The 22,466-nt window shown below is 42.7% G+C and overlaps 1 protein-coding gene across 1 annotated transcript in view; it reads left to right on the forward strand.

The window, feature by feature from the left end:
- DGKB (diacylglycerol kinase beta) overlaps positions 1–22,466 on the forward strand; it is a 170,058-nt gene that overhangs the window by 142,317 nt on the left and 5,275 nt on the right. The window contains exons 14-19 of the mRNA XM_069959728.1: positions 2,290–2,406; positions 6,609–6,682; positions 8,275–8,349; positions 10,649–10,734; positions 11,235–11,324; positions 13,286–13,446. Coding sequence (XP_069815829.1) covers positions 2,290–2,406; positions 6,609–6,682; positions 8,275–8,349; positions 10,649–10,734; positions 11,235–11,324; positions 13,286–13,446 — 603 coding nt within the window. The remainder of the gene's footprint in view (positions 1–2,289; positions 2,407–6,608; positions 6,683–8,274; positions 8,350–10,648; positions 10,735–11,234; positions 11,325–13,285; positions 13,447–22,466) is intronic.

Genomic DNA, 22,466 nt, shown 5'->3' on the forward strand with positions numbered 1-22,466 from the left:
TATACATGATACGGAGGAGGGGTCTATGCATAAGGTACAATATCAGCACTTGTCTTTAGGTTAGGGTGACATGGTGATTCCCAGACGCTCAACCTGGGAGCTTGCCGGCGATCTAACCTGGTTAGGATCTACTGGATTTACTGTCAAGTGGCTGGTGGAATAAATTATCGTAAAGGAACTCGGACTCAGCACTTGTTGTCAGAAATGGGAAGACGCTATAATGTCAACTCATTGGGGGACATTTATCAATGTTGCGCCCCTTGGCATGCATCATTCGTATCCCAGCCATATCCCCCGCTCAACTGATGGGCGGTCAAAGGGGCCAAGTTGCACGGCAAGGTGGGAAGGAAGTGTGGCCTCCTCCCACCCCTGATTTACCATGATGTAAGTCTACTTGCATACGTAGATTTCTGCACCCGTCATACAGCAGGCGCAGGTCAGGCCAGATTCGTTAAGAGGCGTGCACCTCTTAAAGAGTCCTGTGGGGAAATTGGGGACAGGGCCTAAGGTAAGATCAGCATACGAGTACATCAGTCTTTATAAATGTCCCACGTTATGTACATGATATGGAGGAGGGGGGGGGGAGCTATGCAGAACATGCAATATCAGTCCTTGGCCATGTTCCCACCCCATCAAAATGACGGCTGTCTTAGGCTCCTAGTGTTATTGACACCCACCCTACCTCTATACACACTCCCAATTCATTCCACTCCACATAGTAATGATGTCCTTACTTGTGCCCCTACATTCCTGTAATGCCCATCTGTACCACCACACATTAATAATTACCCCTGTTTTTATTATGCCCCCGAGTGTTCAAACCCCCATCGATCAACAGAACTAGATGGAGGAATTGTTACGTTATGCACTTCTCTCTCTGGACTCTATAGAAAGTCTATAGGGTCTTTTCTGCACAATGACAAGTGAGATGGGGAGAGAAACACTTATCCAGGCTCTTCTCTTACTCCCAATCAGTGGGATCTGAACAACCAATCCTTGACCAATCAAAATTTTTCATGTCACGCTTTTTTTTTTATTTAAAAATTCCCATTGCTTATAGACCCCCTGAAGATTGGAGAAATCCCGAGCTGAATTCTGAAGTTAGATTCAATGAATTTTTATATCACGAAGCCCATTCAAAAAAGGAGGAATTCTCCAGAAACTTAGACTGATTCGACCCTTATGGAATAGACTCCGACTTGGATGCTTTAATATATACAAATCTGACTTTTATAGCGCGGTGAACAGCTGTTTTTTGATGTACCATCACATTTCTCTAATGAGTCCCCCAGACGCTCTGCGCTCAAACACTTTGATAAATACAGCCCTTTAGGGTCTATTTAACGCTAAAGCAATTAATATACATAAATATATAGGTAAGTAGATCAGGGCTGGGGAAAAAAAATCACAAGACGCTCTTCGATACAAGCCAAGAATTTGAGTAAAGTCCTCCATTATTAGTCAGTTCTAGCGAGAATGATGGTGATTCCGATGCATTGTCTTGTTATGATGATGACAATGTAGTCATATGGCCAGAACGTCTCTTAAAAGGGTTGTTCAAATTTATAGCATTAACGGCCATCATTGTCTGCGCAGTCACCCCACACCCATAACAAGCAGTAGATGGTACAGGGCTTCCGGCACCCTTTGGCAGGGGCTCTTCTACTAGAAATTGGTGGACTCAATGTTGTAAACCAAGAAAACCCCTTTAAGTGGCCCTACACTTTAGATTTATGTAGGATGAATTTGCTGCCAACCAAGAACCATGGTGCATGATGGCGTCCTAATTCCACTTGCATAGTTATTTGCTGATTCTTCCCTTGTGCGTAGAGAGGGATCGGGAGCTACTTTCTCTACTCTTCCCATTGACGTCACATTGGTTGAACTAAGTGTGCATGGGGGGATGGAGTAGATTAGGGATGAAGCTCCCGGCACACACAACAAACGTATCCATAGAGTACCAATTATTGGGCATGAGCAACAACAGTGTCCTTTCGGAATAACCTTATCCATCCTTCTTACTGTATGGCATATAGCATACTAATGCTATTCTATGCAAACTATACTGTATATACCCTGTGGTATTTTTATTTTTTTTCAGTAGGGTCCTATGGGTGAGGCTATGTTCACTCTACTTAAGTTACATAATAATCACGGCCATTGCTGCCGATTTGCATGATTTGCCATGATTACTACAGAACTTACGTAGTGCTGCCTTCTATGGAATCCCGGCCCCGAACCCCTTTAAGTATTACACTGCCATATCTAACCGTGTATCTCTTCTAACAGGAGAGACAGTCAACGGTGAAAAGGGAGAAGAACTCCTCCCAGCAAGGAAACAAATCAGGCGAAAGGGTAAAAATGCAAAGAGCAAACTCTGTAACGGTGGACGGACAAGGCCTTCAGGTATGGATGCATAATTATCATTTACTCCACCTGTGCCCTATAAAAATTTATAATTTATAAATATTAGACTATTTTTGTGTGTGTGTTGCTTGTGGGTATGTTTCTTTCTAACAGCACACCGTGTGGTTAGTCAAGGTAATGCAACAATTTTTTTTCATCAATAGTTACACCCCTCTGACTACAATTCACAGCGATCTGTAGTCAGTGTGATAGCTTAATTTTCTTTTTCTTTTTTTGTTTTTTTGTTATTGATTTAGGTGTTTTTAGTTTTAGATGGGAGCTGGTATGAGGAACGTATCTATGGAAGCTCCAGGATTTCTGATATAGTTTAATTTTAATGAGGCAATATGAATTTTTTTAGCTATATAACATTACATTACTACTGTCAATAGAATAACATTTTTATTATTATTTTTTATGATGAATATGTATTCTATGAATGGGATTAATTGTGTAGCATGACTACGAGCGCAATGACAAGTAAAGTGACATTTTTCTGTAGATTAAATACTCATAGAGAGTCTAGTTCAGGCTGACGGCTGACATATTGGATATAATAACAAATAATTGAGACATTATGATAAAAACCCACTGCTCTGCCTCAAGTGTGAGGCTCTAATTATCAGGCAATAAAACTTGATGAGTTGGCGATGTCTCCCTGGTCATTATTTGGCATTGGCGCGCTAAGTACAGGGAGTTCAGAGATTTATTGCAATTAATGCCTCTTCACAATTTTATAGCTGGTTTAGAAGCTGATCTGTACGGCTCTTGTACAATTCATTGTCTTCTTATCGGTTCAGCGCAGCGCTCCTTGGCTTTCTCATTGTGTAAAACTATGTTCAAGAGTATGTTAGGCTGGGTTCACACTACGTCCTCTTTTTTTATCCGTTTTCTCGTTGACTTCCATTATAAAAGAAACGTCTCAAAACGCATCATTTCTTTTAGCGTACACCAAAACACGGTCGCCCTCATTTTTATGTACGCTAAAAAAACGGATGAGTTTTGATCCTTTTTTTTTAATAATGGAAATCAATGGAAAAACGGATCAAAACGGATGCACACAAATGCATCCATTTTACATCCGTTTTATGAAATAAAACGTAGCGTGAGCCCAGCCTTAATCTCTCTCAGTATTATTTTTTAATAGGAACCTGTCAGCCAGGAGACTGGGGCCGAACCAGCCTAGCCCTTAATAAAGCGCTGGATACTTACCCTGTCCTCCCAGTAACGTTCCGGATACCGGTCCATTTGTCGAGGAATCACCAGCACTGCTCTTCTGATTTCCTATGGACATAGGACTCATCTCTGCTTGTTAGCATAATGAGCGTGAAGACCAGTGGTGGCGATTCCTTGACGACGGGACCGGAATCCGGAGCATCACTGGGAGGGCGGGGTTAGTATCTGGTGCTCTAATAAGGGGTAGGTTGGGTTCCCCCTATTAGTCTTACTTTGGAAGCCAACAATTATATGATGAGTTGAAAATTCTAATGAAATATGCCATAATACTCCTTAATACTCCATTCCTGTTCCGGTAGAGCGAAGCAGATAGATAGATAGGAGATAGATGGATAGATAGATAGATAGATAGATAGATAGATAGATAGATAGATAGATAGATAGATAGATAGATAAATAGGAGATAGATAGATAGATAGGAAGGAGATAGATAGATAGATAGATAGATAGATAGATAGATAGATAGGAGATAGATAGATAGATAGATAGATAGGAGATAGATAGATAGATAGATAGATAGATAGATAGATAGGAGATAGATAGATAGATAGATAGATGACAGATAGATAGATAGATAGATAGATAGATAGATAGGAGATAGATAGGAGATAGATAGACAAATAGATAGATAGATAGATAGATAGATAGATAGGAGATAGATAGATAAATAGGAGATAGATAGATAGATAGATAGATAGGAGATAGATAGATAAATAGGAGATAGATAGATAGATAGATAGATAGATAGATAGATAGATAGATAGATAGGAGATAGATAGATAGATAGATAGGAGATAGATAGGAGATAGATAGATGGATAGATAGATGGATAGATAGGAGATATATATATAGATAGATAGATAGGAGATAGATAGATAATAGATAGATAGATAGATAGATAGATAGATAGATAGATAGATAGATAGATAGATAGGAGATAGACTTTTTTTTGCATTGTTTTATAAAAATAATAAAATCCATTCTGTAAATTGTTACCTTAAATGTAATCTCAAATATTAAAATAATAATGATAATGATAAATGTAACAAATATTAATTCCATCATTAATTCAATCATTATCTTCTTACCCTCTTAGTAATCTTTATTAATGATAAAGAAATGATCTGAGGAAAGCTTTAAATTGCCACTTACTATAACGCGCAAAATTAAAGGAGGGGGGAAAAAATTGACAAAAAATTCTTCCTCCCATACCAGTTAATTCAATTCCCGTCTGTGAGATGAGAATGTGATAGAAGTAGTTGGCGGTGTGAGCGGTGTGTGTTAGGTTAGGCCGGGATCATGTGAATTTCTCCTTCTTCTTCTTCTCTTTCTGTTATTATTAATCATACTTAAGCACATTCATCTTATTCCATTCGAGCTAAGCCGAATAATGATCCTGATTATTACTTCTAATTAGAGGAAGTCATAGATCATGTAGAACCTTAGGATGAGGCTCATTCATTAACCCGAGTCCATAGGGACACAGGCTAAGCACTTTATCTTTGTCATGTTAACTTTAGTTTATCCTTCTCTACAATAGATGGTTTTTACGGTTATTGAAATTGAAATAAATAACTAAAATTGATGAAATAGAAAAGAAACCGGTGGATGTCGATACCTCGCTGATATGCATGAGCCGTGAAATGTTCAATCAATTTTAATTAGTTCCAGTATTATATTAAGCGGCAGTGAATGTATTACTTATATGGTTGACAACTGCAATTATTATTACACGTGATGCTTTGTATTTCAATGAGATGAATCATTAGCTGGAATTTTCCTGTTTTTCTTTCTTTTTTTTTCTTTTTTTTTTGCATTTAAATTTTATTTATTCATTTTGTAAATTTTATTTTTGTAAACATGGAAACAATTTAATTAATTGCGGTAAACATTGTGATAAGCTTTGTCATGTGTCGCTCCCGTCACCTGTGTTTTATAGATTAGGATTTTTATCTTTCTTTTATTTCGGTCGGGCGGGGGAGGGGAGAGGGGGGGGCTGACTATCTCATTGGAGAGATCAATGGTCTACGGAAGAATATGGAAATATGTAAAAATCTCATACTAACCACGGATGGGCTACTGTTATCTATATCCAGCTGTTTCGTGGGTCTTGTTAGTACAGCTAAGGCTGCTGATTGGCTAGGAAGATCTCTTAAAGGGGTATTCCCATCTCAGCATATTATACCCTAACCCAGGGGTAGGGAACCTTGGCTCTCCAGCTGTTGGATAACTACAACTCCCATCATGCCTGGACAGCCAAAGCTTTAGCAGGGATGTACAGGTTGGGAAAGGGACTCTACTCAGCAGCCAGTGAGTGGTTACCACTGATATTGAAAATATCTCCCCAGGTTGCATAATCACAGGAGGGCACTATTCATATTGAAATTCTATTTTTGACTTAAAGGGGTACTCCTGCGGTTTTTTATTTTTTCAAATCAACTGGTGTCAGAAAGTTATATAGATTTGTAATTTACTTCTGTTTAAAAATCTCCAGTCTCCCAGTACTTCAGCTGCTGTATGTCCTGCAGGAAGCAGTGTATTCTTTCCAGTCTGACTCAGTGCTCTCTGCTGTCAGGAACTGTCCGGAGCAGGAGATGTTTTCTATGGGGATTTGCTACTGCACTGGGCAGTTCCTGATGTGGTCAGAGGTGGCAGCAGAGAGCACTGTGTCAGATTGGAAAGAATACACCACTTTTTGCAGTGCATACATCAGCTGATAAGTACAGGAAAGCTTGAGATCTTTAATTGGTGGCAAATTACAAATCGGTATAGTTGATTTGAAAGAAAACTAATTTCTCAAACAAAAGTCTCTAAGAGAAAGTGCAAAAGCTTTGCAGAATTAGAAGATATCAGCAATAACACTTATAGGAACTAAAAAAAAAAAAAAAAAATATTATTATTATTATTATTATTATTATCATCAGTAATATAATTAAGCCTGTCAATATTCCTTCTGATTTCTCTAGATTACCCCAGTTCCAGGAACACATCCATTACTCGTCTTTGTAAATCCCAAAAGCGGTGGGAAGCAAGGTGAAAGGTAGGTAAAGGCCCGCCATAACTAGAAGTCTTCTCCATGTGCCCCAGAACATCAGCCCCTTCCCCTTACAGCCCTGGATGAGAAATAACTGGCTGAAGCAGGAGCACCCGCCCCCCCCCCCCCCCCCGCATTGTCTGCAGTAGAACCGATTGATTGCTTATCTGTGCCCCACCCCCTTGACTATTCACCAGAGTCTTTCCTCCTCTGCTCTCAGCATCATCTCCTGGAATTAGGGACATGGAGACAATTTTGCAGACTGACAAACAGTAAGGGCAAGAGTGGAACCACAAAACCCTGTTGGTTATTATCCATAGTACATATGTAATCAAGTCTAGGATACATGGGGGGACATTTATGAAGGGTGCGCCACTGCTGTACTCCAGGGTGAAGGCACAGATTTGCTCCTTTCCCTAGAAAAGTGGGGAGGAGGCGTGGGCTCCTCCCTCACCTGATCTACCATGATTTACAATTTACGCACGGCAGGCGTCGGTCAGGCCACTGCACCTCTTAGTGAATTTGGTGGGGCAATTGGGGATAGGGCCTGATTTAATTTCTAAGTTGGTCTTCATAAATGTTCCCCATTATGTTCTCACAATTTCTTAACCACATTTCAGATTGGTGTGGAACCCCCTAAACACTGTTGACCATCATCCGAAGAACATATCGGTCTGTTCACGGGTAGTCGACGTACTATGTAACTATGTTGTAGAATAGTGTGAGCGCCTCCACTGCCCATATGTCGGTCAGGTTAAGGGCATTCCAGCTACTCACATAGGGTGTGTTCAGACTTTGGAATCCATGTGGAGAACATCCCACAGATTCAAACACTTGCCCCCTGCGCTCCTGCTCGCATCTCTGCCCATCCCAAAGACTCCCTTCTATGGTCAAGCGGATTCTGCCGTCCACCCAAAGAATTGACATGTCTGACGAGCCTAGAATGGAGTCTATGGCACGGGCAGAGAGTCTAGCAACCGGCGGAATCCGCAGAGAGTCTTGGGCAACCGGCGTCTTGGGCAATCGGTGGAATTCGGGGGATGTTCTCTGCACGGATTCCTTAATGTGAACACACCCATAGTATGGAACCCCTACACTTTGTCGGTCATTGTCCTTAGATCATATGTCGGGACACATTCCAACGGTTCGTAACAATGTACCGGAATCGTACAGTTTTTTTTTTTTAGATTTTGTAAAATTTGCCTCCTCTTTGTATTCTCAGAGTTACACATTTGCCGGTAATTTATTGCCGAGACAGCGCATTTGCCTTTCTATAATTATTATCAATATACCTCATATTACAAGACATTACTTAATATATGAACCGTGAATGTGATCAACAGGGAGCGTTCAGTTTTATTTTACTATCGGATTATGAAAAACATTTTTCACTCTTACAATTTCCATCACATTAATGAATTATTTATCAGGGGTAGAAAAAAAAAAGCAAAAAAAACCAATACTATATTAGCGGAGATTAACAAATATGCTCGGAACGAGTCCTATGTCTTTATTGTGCTATAAAAGGCCCATATGTTTGCTTTTTTGTCATTCCATAAACTTGTTGTAAGTTTTCTTTCATTATTTTATATCGGCAGGATACATCGGAAATTTCAGTACCTTCTAAATCCACGACAGGTTTACAGTCTTGCCGGGATCGGCCCAATGCCGGGGTGAGAGGCTTTGTCTTTGTATATATGTTTACATTTCGATGAATAATATTCTTTATTCTCTTATTGTTTTCAAAAATTAATATTTTCCATTTGTAATTTGACAAAATAAAAATTTGAAAGGCCCTGAAAATTTTCCCTGGTTTGGTAATTTATCCCTTCGTATGGAGATGCGGAGCATTAATAAATGATAGAATTGTTTGGCGCGTAGGATAATGGCCATGCTTTTCGGGGGAATAGCTGCGGGTTGTTAGATTTTGAAAGAATTCATAGAAGGGCATGCTGGGTACAATTTTATTTTTTAAACTGAATATTTTATCATTTATATTTTTATTGATTTGTTTTGCATATTTTTTTTACATTATGAGCAAGAATATGCCCCCCCCCCCATATAAACCTAAATCCTATTGTATGTGCTTCTGTCTCAAGTCTACTATTATAGATAAACAGGGTATCTCTAGGGCGGAAAAGTCAGATACAGCTTTTACAGCTAGAGCTTAAGTGCTTGAGCCCATTGAAGTGAATAGGAGACTTAAGCATTTAACCAGATGCCCCCTGGTTTATCGGGAAACCACAGAAGCTTACAGATTAGCCCCCTAGATTGTTAAGTTAATGCCCTTGGGGCCAGACTGTGCTCTATTGGGTGGGGTTTATACTCACCCTCCTGGGTTCCCGGCATGGGGGTCTTCTATCTTCATCTCCTTCTTCTGCAATGAGCCAATCAGCTGCTGAAGTGGGACACAGCTACAGCCTCTGATTGGCTGAGCAGACAGTACCGGAGCAGAACCGACATATCAAAAGATCTGTGCCGGATATGCTGTGGATAGAAAGCCGGCACCTGGGAGGGTAAAGGTGTTATTGCACGGATCTGCTAGCTCGGAGCTCGTTTACTGGGCCTATTACACGGCCCGATTATCGTTTAACAAGGGCTGCAGAGACATCGTTACCGATGTCTTTGCAGCCCTTGCTTATCTTATACATTACCTGTCCAGGCTGCAGGGCTCCTCTTACGGGCTTCTCCCCGGATCCTGCACGCTCCAGCTTCAGAGCGGCGTGTCTCAGCTGACAGGCCACAGCGGTCCCGGCCTGTGATTGGCTGAACGGCCTGTTAGCTCAGTCAGGCCGCTCTGAAACTGGAGTGCGCGGGCCCCGGAGAGAAGAAGACCACAAGAGGCCTGGATAGATAATGTATATCGTCAGCCGTCGGCCGCACACAGCTATTACACGTAGCCATGCGCGGTCGGTGCCCAACAATTATAGGTCCAAACCTATATCAACAAACAGCCGATGATCGTTGTCATCAGCTGATCGTTGTATTTATTACACGGAGCGATAATCGGCTGAATTGAGCCGATTCAGCCAATCATCGTTCCGTGTAATAGTACCCTAAGTAAAATTTCTATCCACCCCCACCCCGCAATGGGTAAAACTGCCCAGCCGCCTTTCAACAAGCTTTTTTTTTTTTAAACTGGGCACCAAAAGCATCAAGCTCAACCAAGCATGCAACCAATCTGTTAAACTGAAGTAACCCACTAAGCTGGGACATACATTATGGGTAAACTTATGCAAAATTGGTCCTTTATAGAGATGAACGAACCTGGAGCATGGTGGAGTCCATCCGAACCCGATCGTTTGGCATTTGATTAGCTGGGGCTGCTGAAGTTGGATAAAGCTTTAAGGTTGTCTGGAAAACATGGATATAGTCATTGGCTGTATCCATGTTTTCCACATAGCCTTAGGGCTTTATCCAAGTTCAGAAGCCACCGCTAATCAAATGCCAAACGATCGGGTTCGGATGGACTCCAGCATGCTCCAGGTTCGCTCTAATCATATGGGCCCACCTTTCCATCCCCCTGGGCAGACCATTTAGTTGTTATGAAGCTCTTTAAAAGGAGGAGTTACGGCTTTGTTGGTTCCATCTCTTTTGCTATTGGGTGGTAAAGCAATCACATTGGGGGAGATTTATCAAACATGGTGTAAAGTGAAACGGCTCAGTTGCCCCTAGCAACCAATCAGATTCCACCTTTCATTTTCCAAAGAGTCTGTGAGGAATGAAAGGTGGAATCTGATTGGTTGCTAGGGGGAACTGAGCCAGTTTCACTTTACACCATGTTTGATAAATCTCCCCCAGTGTTCACAAACAAGAACACGGAGGATTTGATCAAGGGTCATAAAAAGCCTTCAACGATTTTTAAGATTCCACTACCCACCTCTACCCTTAAAAAGTACCGTACAAAAATGAGTTATTCGTCCATAGGTCAATGTTGGACATTACAGAGACGTTCATGACTTTGTTCTTCAGGTTGAATTTCTTTCGGGATGTTCCAGACTTTCGGGTTCTTGCCTGTGGAGGAGATGGGACAGTTGGATGGATTTTAGACTGCATTGGTAAGAAATGCTATCCCTGGCTATACATGGAAGACGGAAGCTGTTGACATCTTAAAGATTCAATCGGTTGGGGTCTGATAGGTGGGATCATGACTGATAAGTTCATTGATCAAGGAGAGTCGCGCTACCCCGCTCTCTGTCTATGTGACTGATGTAGCCCTATTAACTTAGCCCTGTTATATAGCCCTATTAACCTCTATGGTCCAGAGCAGGAGAGGTTTTCTATGGGGATTTGCTGCTGCTCTGGACAGTTCCTGACATGGACAGAGGTGGCAGCAGAGAGCACTGTGTCAGACTGGAGAGAATACACCACTTCCTGCAGGACATACAGCAGCTGATAAGTACTGGAAGACTGGAGATTTTTAAATAGAATTAAATTACAAATCTGTATAACTTTCTGACACGTTAATTTGTTAGAAACAAAAAATGTCCTGATGTTTTTAAATGTTGAAATGTTCTTTGCTTTATAGTTATTGAATACTCTCTCTTTTTCTCAACAGACAAGGCTAATTTGACAAAACAGCCTCCGGTGGCTATCCTGCCCCTGGGTACCGGCAATGACCTGGCAAGATGTTTGAGGTGGGGAGGAGGTAAAAAAAATATGTTTTTACTTGTTTCGATTACTTGTACCGTATGTATTTCAACTATTATTGTAGGATGCTGTATGGTTCCAAAATATAGGGTTTGAAACTGAGCTGTGCCCCTACAAGCAGTGTTATCTATTGGCAGAATGCAGGCCTTGTTAATGGCAGCCTATATTATGTCAATAATTATAATTTTTATGTGGAAGAATAGTTTTTAGATCCCCTCATGCCCCGGGACTTCATTGTGCCCCCATAGACTTACATTGGGACATTGGCACAGAGATGGTAGAGAGCACACTTTGCACACAGCTCTTTTTATAGCGATCGCCCGGAGTCTGACCCAGACCAATCAAAACCTTTGAAATCTGTTAACATTTCTTTCTTAAAGTGAATCTGTCAGCTACAATTCATAACAGTGTTAGCTATCTGGTAGGTCAAGGTGACACTTGGTACCTATCATATATCCGTCTGTGCTTCCATAATATAAAAGAATACTTTTATTTTCTTGTACACAGGGGGAGATTTATCAAACATGGTGTAAAGTGAAACTGGCTCAGTTGTCCCTAGCAACCAATCAGATTCCACCTTTCATTTTCAGGACCAGAGCCCGTTTTTTCAAATCTGACCTGTTTCACTTTATTGTTTAAGCTCCGTGATGCTACAACTCTTCTCAAACTTTTTCTACGTAAGCTTCACCCAACAAAGCAAAGTGATGCCGGGGCCTTACCAGACTGACCGGAAAGATGCCGCTACCTCACCAGGAGGATTCCAGGACCTCACCAGACTGACCAATAGGATACTGGGACCTCACCAGACTGACCAATAGGATACTGGGACCTCACCAGACTGACCAATAGGATACTGGGGCCTCACCATTATCCTGTGAGGAATGAAAGGTGGAATCTGATTGGTTGCTACGGGCAATTGAGCCAGGTTCACTTTACACCATGTTTGATAAATCTCCCCCACAGTGTCATCAAATAGGCCTATCCAAACGCCTGGAGATCTGAGAGCTGTAACGCCTCATTTCTTCCCCCTCCTATACACATCAGTAAAAGCTATCTTTACTGACCGATTTCAGTGTGGCCAGCCAACAGTCTCATGTTTATAGGGGCCTCCCAACTCTCCTCCAACCAATGTTGTCAGGGCAGAGGATTAGGTATATTGGATTTCAACTAAGGAAGCCCCAGCATCCTACTGGTCAGTTTGGTGAGGACCCAAATTCCTATTGGTCAGTCTGGTGAGGCCCCAGGATCCAATTGGTCAGTCTGGTGAGGCCACGGTATCCTATTGTTCAGTCTGGTGAGGCCCCAGGATCCAATTGGTCAGTCTGGTGAGGCCACGGTATCCTATTGTTCAGTCTGGTGAGGCCCCAGGATCCTATTGGTCAGTCTGGTGAGGCCACGGTATCCTATTGGTCAGTCTGGTGAAGCCACAGTATCCTATTGGTCAATCTGGTGAGGCCCTGGAATCCTCCTGGTGAGTCTGGTGAGGTAGCGGCATCTTCCTGGTCAGTCTGATGAGGCCCCTTCATCACTTTGCTTTTTGAAGCTTCAGTAGAAAAAGTTTGAGAAGAGTTGTAGCATCACAGAGCTATAACCATAAAGTGAGACGGGTCAGATTTGAAAAATGGTCTCTGGTTCTTAAGCCCATTTTGGTCCTGAAAGAGTTACAGTGGCAGCGTCTATTAGGAAATATATTTGCAATGTTTTTTTTATCACCTTGTTGTATAAATGTGCCAAATGGGAGGGGCCAAGCAGATTGCACCCCTACCAGATTTAAGATCTTGCTCCTCGCTGTTTTTCCCTCTGGTTTCTATTCCTATGGCAGTCTGTATCTGCCCACCACCTCTTCGGATGGGGTCTCCGCAGCTCTTGGCATCAATGCAGGTTCCGCCCTCCGTCCTCCCACCGGTGACACATCTAATTCACAGATATCAATCCGATTGTTTTATGTTTCTTTCACAGGCTACGAAGGAGAAAACCTGCTGAAGTTTCTCAAGGACATTGAGAATGGCTCAGTCGTTCTGCTGGACCGATGGAAAATCGAAGTTATCCCTAATGACAAAGATGAAAAGGGAGACCCAGTGCCTTACCCCATCGTGAACAATTACTTCTCCATTGGAGTGGTGAGCCATTTTTACTCAATCCACATTATCTAACGGGGATGATCCACATATCCTTCATTGTCTTACATAATAACAGAGTGTCCTCCATAAGGAAGAGTTACCCTGGTGCCAAAGAGACTGACACTAAGGGACACTATGGGGGAGGTTTATCAAACATAAACATAAAGTGAAACTGGCTCAGTTGCCCCTAGCAACCAATCAGATTCCAGAGTAGCATCCTATAGGTGACATTAGACAGACAGCTTTCTTCCTTCTGGAGGAGAGCAAGTGTGCACATTTCTTTACCATGAATATAAATTGGGTGTAAATTAAAAAAAATAAAAAGCAAAAATTCCAGAAAGAACCTAACGCATGAATTTGCTTTCTGTATAATAACTTTGTCAGGCTTGTTCCATGGACACATGTGGTGACGACTGCAATCTCCATTATCCTCCATCATAGTTCCCTGTGTCTTACATAGTGTATGGCTAGGTTCTGTCGCCTACCTGTAGTATGTCTATCTTCTTTCCTCCCTCTGAGCTTCTCTCCCTCACAGAATCAAGAAATAATTTTCCTGCAATTCTGCATATTCATAATTCTTTAATATAGAATATTATATATATTATATATATTTTTCACTTGTCAACCTCCTAGCTTTACATTATTACATACAACTCTTGTGGCTGGAGGGGCAGTGCTGCTTCCAACCACAAGAGAGGCTGGCAGGGCAGGGAGCCAGTGGATGCCCAGTACACTGAAACACCTTATTAGAATACAAAATAAACAGCTAATATCCCCAAAATGATGCCAAGGATGAAGGTAAGAAATGTACCTTCCTCAGCGCCCCATGCACTATAGTCCCTATGTCCCATTGGCAGAGAACATCAAAGAGCAGATGGTCTGGGATCCGGCAGCAGCGGGGAGTGGAACCGGTAAGTATACATCACTGGCATGTCCCCCACAGCCAGGGCCGCTTCAGCCATAAGGCTTAATGAGTATACCGCCTTAGGCGGCAGATTCTGCGGTCCCAAAGGGGGTGGCATAATCTTCCACTGTCCCCACTACAACCGAGCTTGGTCCGTGACGTCAATCGGCAACCTTCTGATTGGGTGCATGTGTGTCCTGGCTGTCCCCTGCGGCACTTCACTCGTCACCTGCATTCTCCTGCACTTTGGTAAGTATAGTGGCCGAAGTGGGCGGGGATCTTGTCAGGGGGGAGATCAGGCGGGTGGTAAGTGGTTAACTCCTCTCGGGGAGGGGGTGCTGAAGTGAAAGATTGGCGGGGGTGTGGTGATGGGGTGGGGGCGCCATTTCAGCTTTGCCTTAGGTGGCAAAAAAACTGCAATCATCCCTGCCTGCAGCCCCCGCAGGATCCTCAGTTATCACTTTATCCTGGATAACCCCCTTTAAATGAATTGCTAAATAAATGAAACAAAAGTATATAAAAAAGACTAATCATCACATATATATTAAAAGTATGAAATGTTTAAAACTTTTGATAAAAAAAAGTGGCGTTTTTTTTTTTTTTTCTTTCTCTTTTAAATTCTGATTATTTCAAACAAATTGTCATTCTCCATTAGTCTGGAGGACCTTTTGATTGCAGTTAGCCTTGATTAAGCCGCGTTCACAAACACGTATACATCCCATTAATATTGTTTGTGCTGAGTTTTTTTTTTTTGCGTTTTAATGCGTTCGTTAGTCGGTTACCATCAATTCCTCCGTTATGCGAAAGGTCCGCGGCCCAGATGTAATCAGAGAGAATGCAAATTGAAGGTTACGGGGAGGAGGGGGCACTTCTCACCTGCGCTGATAAAAAGTTTCTCGCCAATCTATGTACGGCTTCGCATGTTGCAAAAAGCACGAGAAATATTAATACCTCCTTTCTAACATATTAAAGTGTCAAATGCAAAATGAGACCTTGAGGTCTCATTTACACTAGAGAGTGTTGTTCAAAGGGAACACAAAGCCCATGACCCAATTCCTAAGCTCACATCATCGCCAGATTTCATCTTAATAGATATAGGATAAATGCCAATTATATACCAAAAAAAAAAATATTTTCATCTTCACATTATGTATTTTGTCTCCCTATGCAGATTACAACCTGGATTTTAACGCTTACTTAACACATTTTGCTTGAAAAAAAAAAAAATCACAGCAAGGAAATATTGAAACGTCTCGTCTTTGTTCACATCTTATTATGATAAAGTAGGGACATGGCTCCGAGCTAACAGCCAATTGTAAAATAGGCCATGGGATAGAGTTCCAGGCTTTAAATTGATGCATATCTCCTCCACTAAGGAGATACAGGTCGGATAAATCAGTCAATGTTCCGTTTAATTCTAATTTTTTAAAATTATAAAAAAAAAATTGCCCACGCTTGACCTAAAGGGTGGCCCTAGGTAGTTACTGTAGTTGTATCACCCACTAAAATGTGGAGTGGAAATAGCTTCGGTCTTTCTCCGATAAATAAAAAGGGCTTGGGCTTTTTTCTGGGGTAGGTCTTATTTTGTACAAATCTCCTACTGTATACATCTCTCCCCCACTCCGTAGAAAGGCCCCCCATACTGTATACATCCCCCGCTCTCCAGTTAGTCCCCATAATGTATGCATTTCTCCCCCACTCCGTAGTAAGGGCCCCATACTGTATACACCCCCCCCCCCCGCCCTTCTTCTGTGGTGGGCCACCTGTTGCGGCCGCGACCGGTCACTTGCTAGATGGTACTGTGTGACACCAATACTGTGGTGGTTGGTCGATGGAGTATAGCTCAGGCAGGTGGAATGTTGTTGTGACGCCAGTGCTCACTCAGCACACAAGTATGGAGGCACACCTGCTTTTAGTTTTTTGTGGCTGGCTATACTTTTCCTCAATGGTCGGTGACCTGCCAGGTCACCTTGGGTGCTTATCACGGTGGTCCGGAGTAGCAGTACTACCACCCACAGAAAGGGAAAATGATGCAAGGATGGTGTAGCTTGTGTGTAGGTGCTGGTGCAATGATCACTGAGTCTCGGTAAAATAAACTCCTTTTTTACTGGTAAATCTTCTGTGATACAAGTGAATCAGAAACGAACTGACTAAGTGTGGGTCTACACTTCCTCTCCCCATCCCCATGTGACAATTTCCTACAGGGTGTATGTAACAGCTCCTGTGAGTGGTGGAGAAGAGAGTGCGAGAAAAAAGGAGGATAGTCATAGGTAGAAGAGAAGAGGAACTCTCATTGGTGTGCAGATCACAAACAAAACAATAACCCTTACATTACTACAGCTGTGCAACAGGTACAAATATACAGACAGTGACCTCTTGTGGTAAAACTCAAATATACACCAGTAACACCTGTGGTGGGACACCACACTTCCCCCATACTGTATACATTCTGTCTCTGCATGTAGTCCCCATACTGTATACCTCCCTCTGTTGTTAGACCCCATACTGCATAAATGCCCCCTCTGCAGTTCTTCCCCCATACTGTATAGCTCCTTGTCCCCCCCTCTGTAGTTGGCCCACGTACCCACCGACCCGAGTAGAAGTGGCTACATAACAGTGTGAGCCATTAGGACCAGTAACTCGCAAAAGTGATATAGCAAGGAGGCAGAAACAAGAAGACATGGAGAGAGGAACTAAGGGGAAAAAGGAGATTTTGATAAAGAAGGACAGTACCTAACCAAATTTTTTTGCAAAGTTTATAATGAGTTTGTAAACATGGCGGATCCCCACCTGACTGCACTCCCCCAATATCCTCTCATGGGTCTCCTGTGTCGCGAGTTGCTATCAGCCCGCTCACCCAATCACTTCCATTGGAGCTGTTCAGTCCAGTCAGTGATTGGCTGAGTGGGCTACAGGCAGCAGTGGGGGACACTGAGACAGAAAAAGAAGGAAACTGAGGGAGCATGGACAGGTAAGTATAGATGAGTGAACTTGCTAAACTCGTGCAATCGTTCAACTGTTTTAGTGCTGTTTGTGTAAGGTTTGGTGCGGGTGAACCTGAACATTGTCCAAGATAAGGAGACCTATTATCATGCCCGATCAAGTTACCTGTCAAAAGAAGAAAATTGCACATCAGGATAATTATTTCTTTAACTAAAGAGGTATACACTAACACTGAGCATATGTAGTCAATGACGAAGTATAATGCAACCGCCACATATTGTACAAAATAAAATAACTTTTTTTTTGTCTCTAGATATCAGTGCATTTGCATTATTGGGTGTGATCGGGTATCAATGCTTTCTCAGATACACTGATGTGTTTTGAAGAACACCCCCCTCCCCTCTTCTCACCAGAGACCCTAAGATTTGTCTCCCTATATTTAAATGTATCCATTGAAATTGAGCCTTTAACTTACAATATACTCCTGGGGCATCCAGTATAATATGCTGCAACATATTGCTGGATTATTGAATATAAAACACTATCCCGGTGCCCTTTCCAACAGGTGTCCCGTCCTTTGGTATTTCCTGGTATCCTCGGTAGGCATGTCACTCGACTCCAGACAAGTGTGAAACACCGGGAGCCCTCACCGCATCGTCTGTCTCTGTGCAATGCTAATGTGCCCTTTCCAATCACACTGAAATATAAAGTTGTTTCAACTCTTCTTGATTCTTTGAACTTCACAGCTAAAAATACTCATCATTATAAAGAACAGGGAGCGGGATGAATGCCGGGCACCCATAGTGGGAACATAACGTCTTTGCACAAAGATTAAAGGGGGACTAAGATATTCAAGATTCCCCTTTTAGTTTGTGAGACCCTGGTTTTAATAACTAAGTGTTTATGAGATCCATTATTCACATACAGGACAAACTTTCTTGAAACTAAAAGGCAGGTGGTCACAGTCACACCCTCCTATGTATAATGTATGAAGCTTCTTCCTTACGATGATTCTGAAGGCCTACTCTAAGTCGTGACATGTCAGCCCCACTCAGCCAGTCAGCAGCCGTAGTAGGGTCACGTCCCTGAGTGACCCTACTGACTGAGCGGGGCTGATCCGTCACGACCGGGTCCCCGCTCAAACCTGGAGGACAGCGGACCCCAGCGCTGGAGCCAGGGAAGTAGGTACATGTTGTTATTTTCATCCACCTCATCCGTGGCTCTTTAAAAAAGAAAAAAAGTCAGAGCCCAGACTTCTCCTTTAATAGATAAAGGTGAGATAGGTAAAAGAGAAAGAGATTGGGTGAAGGAAGGAAGAGTGCAGTGTCTAGTGTTGGAGTGGTCCCAGTGGTAGGCCCCCTGACACTGTTAAGGTGTCGCCACGTGTTGTTGTTCTCTGGAAGGGATGGTAAGGTGTGGTGCACCCCAATGGGAAATAAATCCAGAGAGTCATGGTTTTCAGTAAACAGTGGCTTCTTTGCTGAAGAAATTTTGGGTGCAAAGCAGTACAGACAAAGTACTGAGCCGACTTCTCCAATCTCCGACCCGTAGTGTAATAAGGTTTTTCAGTAAGGGAAAGGTCAAAGCTAGCGGTCTTCTTCTAGGTCTCTGCCAGCTTGTGCTCTGGTCAAAGGGCTGGTGACCCCGGGTCTGTAGAATCAGCATCTTCTTCTTCTTTGTCTTTTGTGCGGTCTAGCAGAGTCTCTTCACCTCTCTAGTCTATATCTGTAGAACCACAACCTACTGACTGACTCTTCCTTTTATACTGTTTGTGAGAAGACTCAAACCTTCTAGTGGGAGTGGAGTGGACTCTTCTGTGCCGTGCTAAACAGGTGACGTGCGGCCGACAGCAATTAATTTCAGTGGCCGCACGAACGATACAGTGATTATTTGTGCAGCCCAGCATGATTGCTCCTGCCTTCTGAAGACACTGAAAATGAGGGCCGATCTTGCTGATCCATGCCCACTTGTGTCCGTGCACAGCCCCATATCAGGCTGTGTAAAAGAACCCTAAGGGCCGTATTAGACAGCCTGATATTTCAGAATAAGTGTTCCCTGCACGCACGGACAGGGATGAGGGAGGGGGGGAATGGAGAGCTGCAGGAGGGCTGCCTGGACAATCCGAGGACCCATAGGAGAGAGCAGACATCTGCCGCTGCCGCTCCTACTACATTTGGCGATGACCAGCATACCGTTGCTATCGTTATTAGGATTCAAAATCATGTTTCAATTCAACGATCAACGGACATTGTGCATATCAGCTTACTGTTTATTTAAAACATGATCTATGACACAAAACGAGCCAATCACTGACCGGGACCGCCACAGCCACGCAATGACGCCCATGATGTCCACGTCCCGGGAATGGCCCTTCTCTATTACTGATTAGGAATACAGACAACCCGAGAAACTTTCCTAGTCTAATAGTGTCGGTCTCATTGAGCAGCCACAGGTTCTCCGGAACACCACACACCAATCTGAAGCATTCCGCAGCTATATATAATATATTGTAATGTAATTGAAGCCAGAAAAGAATTATAAGCTGGAGCCGTCATGGTGGAAGTATTGAAGAAGAAAAAGCACATTGTAGGAAATGTCCTGTAATCTTGTGTAATTATTATCGTATCTAATATAAATGAGAAAATGTAGGTTTTACATTTGTTCGTAATGAAATATGACGCAGAGAAGGGATTCAGCCAGTGGAGGAATAGAGGATAATAAAATGGAGATAATGTCTTAATCACCCTGCATTATTAAACATTAATAGAAAATCATTAATAGCATCTCTGTAACCGTCTGTGTCATTCAGTCCTCCGTCTACGGTGAACGCTGCTCTTCTCGGATACTCTCCCAGCATCAGTGAATTCCCAAGGATTTAACCCCCTCATTGATAGGAGCTTTTAAGGGGTAGTTCAGCAAAAAAAAGAATCTTTCAAATCAACTGGTGACAGAGATTTGTAATTTACTTCTATTAAAAATGATCAAGTCTTCCAGTACTTATCTGCAGGAAGTGGTGTATTCTTTCCAGTCTGACACAGTGCTCTCTGCTGCCACCTCTGTCCATGTCAGGAGCAAATCCCCACAGAAAACCTCTCCTGCTCTCCAGACTGGAAAGAATACACCACTTTCTGCAGGACACACAGCAGCTTATAAGTACAATTAGTACATTCGCTTTAAGAATTGCACATGGATAGAACGGCACCCACGTGGGAAACCGGTTCCGCTGTCCTTTTTTTGAACCTCGGGCCATTTCGCGTGTACGGCACTGTTCTATTCCCAGGCACCAGCCGGGGGGAGCACTGAAGGCAGGCCAGCCCACCCCCAGTGGGAGGAACCCCCATCCCTCTATGGATGGCTCTATTAGCCCGTCTCCAGTGCTTTAGCCCCGGACAGTGCCCGCGAATAGAACGGCACTGTACACGAGAACCAGGCTGTGGTTTAAAAAAAATGGACTGCGGCACCGGCTTCCCTGCGCTACCCATGTGCAAAACGTAAAGCAAATGTACTCTTGTTACTGATTTTTTTTAAAATAAGTAAATAACAAATCTTACTTTCTGGCACTAGTTGATTTGAAAGGGTTTTTTTTTTTGTTTTTTTTGTGCAAAGCTACACCTTTAATTTCATTCCCAGCCCAATTGTCCTCAAATTCCTTTCCATAATCTTTAAGACTGTGGACAAATTGCTTAGTCATAAGTGACACCAAGTGTCACTTATGGCACCAGGGTGAGAAGCCACCGGCTCTTCTATTAGTAATCTTTGGCTAGAATGTCTACAATAGGGAATTGTTGTTGCCCAATAAGCTAGCAATGATTGGTCAAAGATTATCTAACACAACTGACTAGAGATGAGTGCAACTGGAGTATGTTCCAGTCCGATCATTCGCCTTTTGAATACTGGTGGCTGAGCAAGTTTGATGCATCCCTAGGGAATGTGAGAAAACATGGATACAGCCTATGACCTATGGCTGTATGCATGTTTTCCAGGACTCTCTAGGGCTGCACCCAAATTCTTCAGCCACTGGTAAAGAAGCTCTACTTACATCTCCCCTCTACCTTATCACAGGCTCACTGACCGCCACTGGAACTCCTTTTCTCCTTGGTTCCGGTGTCATCAAGACCTGGGAAAAAGTACCTTACCTGACTGATGGATTGCCCGCTCACCCAGCCAGTGGTTGACTGGCTGAGCAGGCAATCCATCAGGTGGATCGTGACTGAAGAAGAAAATCCAGGAGGCCTCCTGGGGTCCGTGAGTGGCAAGGCACAGGCATGGGGACAAGGAAGTAGAGTTTCTTTATTATGTTCCCCGTCTGCAGGGGATTTTTCATTTTGGGTGGACTTCTCCTTTAAGTCATCTACTTCCAATTGGTGGGGCTCAACTGCCGTGACTTCAACCGTTCCTGTAAATTTAAATATCCTTCTGGAATATTGTTTTTAATATGAAGATGAGTCACTTATCTGTTATCAGCCACCTTCACATAGCACATATTACCACGGGTATTATCCTCACCCTCTATAGAAACCAATGGAGAGTAGTTTTAGAAAAAAGTGAATACCGTAAAACAAAAAAGAAACAAATTGCTCACTAACTCCAGTTAATGGACACAGCAAAACCCTACACTCATGCATTAGTCTGAAGTTATTGCTATTTTTGCAATGGAAAGTAAAACGCTTTAGTGCAATGATAGAAAGGTCAGCAGAAAACTATAGAATATGTCGTCAGATAGGAGCCAGCTGGTCCCTCTACTCCGTCCATTTTCCGATCTGCAGCTAAAAGTCAGATATAGTTTATTATCAGTCTTATGTTATTTGGTGTCCAGTGGAGACAGACGACTTGTACATATATTCTGTCAAGTCTTTATTAACTCTTAGACTTTTGATGATTAGAACAGAAGCCAATGTTGTGTAGTTTCATACTGAGCTCAAGTTAACTCCATTCTATATTGGGATTACCTTACAGAACATCTAGTAGGGACTAGAAGGACTCAATGAGGTCAGTTGGAGATCTTGAGGTCAACCCAACATTGAGTAGGTCCACAGATTCATCATACACCTTGTTAGTTGGTTCCTGCAAACATAATGTCACCTGGAAAGCATTGCATGACAACCACATTACCATACTGCTGCACCATACATGTAACCATTGCTGACCATTTATTTGACCACTCTCAATCATT

Source organism: Dendropsophus ebraccatus, chromosome 2, assembly GCF_027789765.1.
Source record: "Dendropsophus ebraccatus isolate aDenEbr1 chromosome 2, aDenEbr1.pat, whole genome shotgun sequence".
Taxonomy (NCBI): Eukaryota; Metazoa; Chordata; class Amphibia; order Anura; family Hylidae; genus Dendropsophus; species Dendropsophus ebraccatus.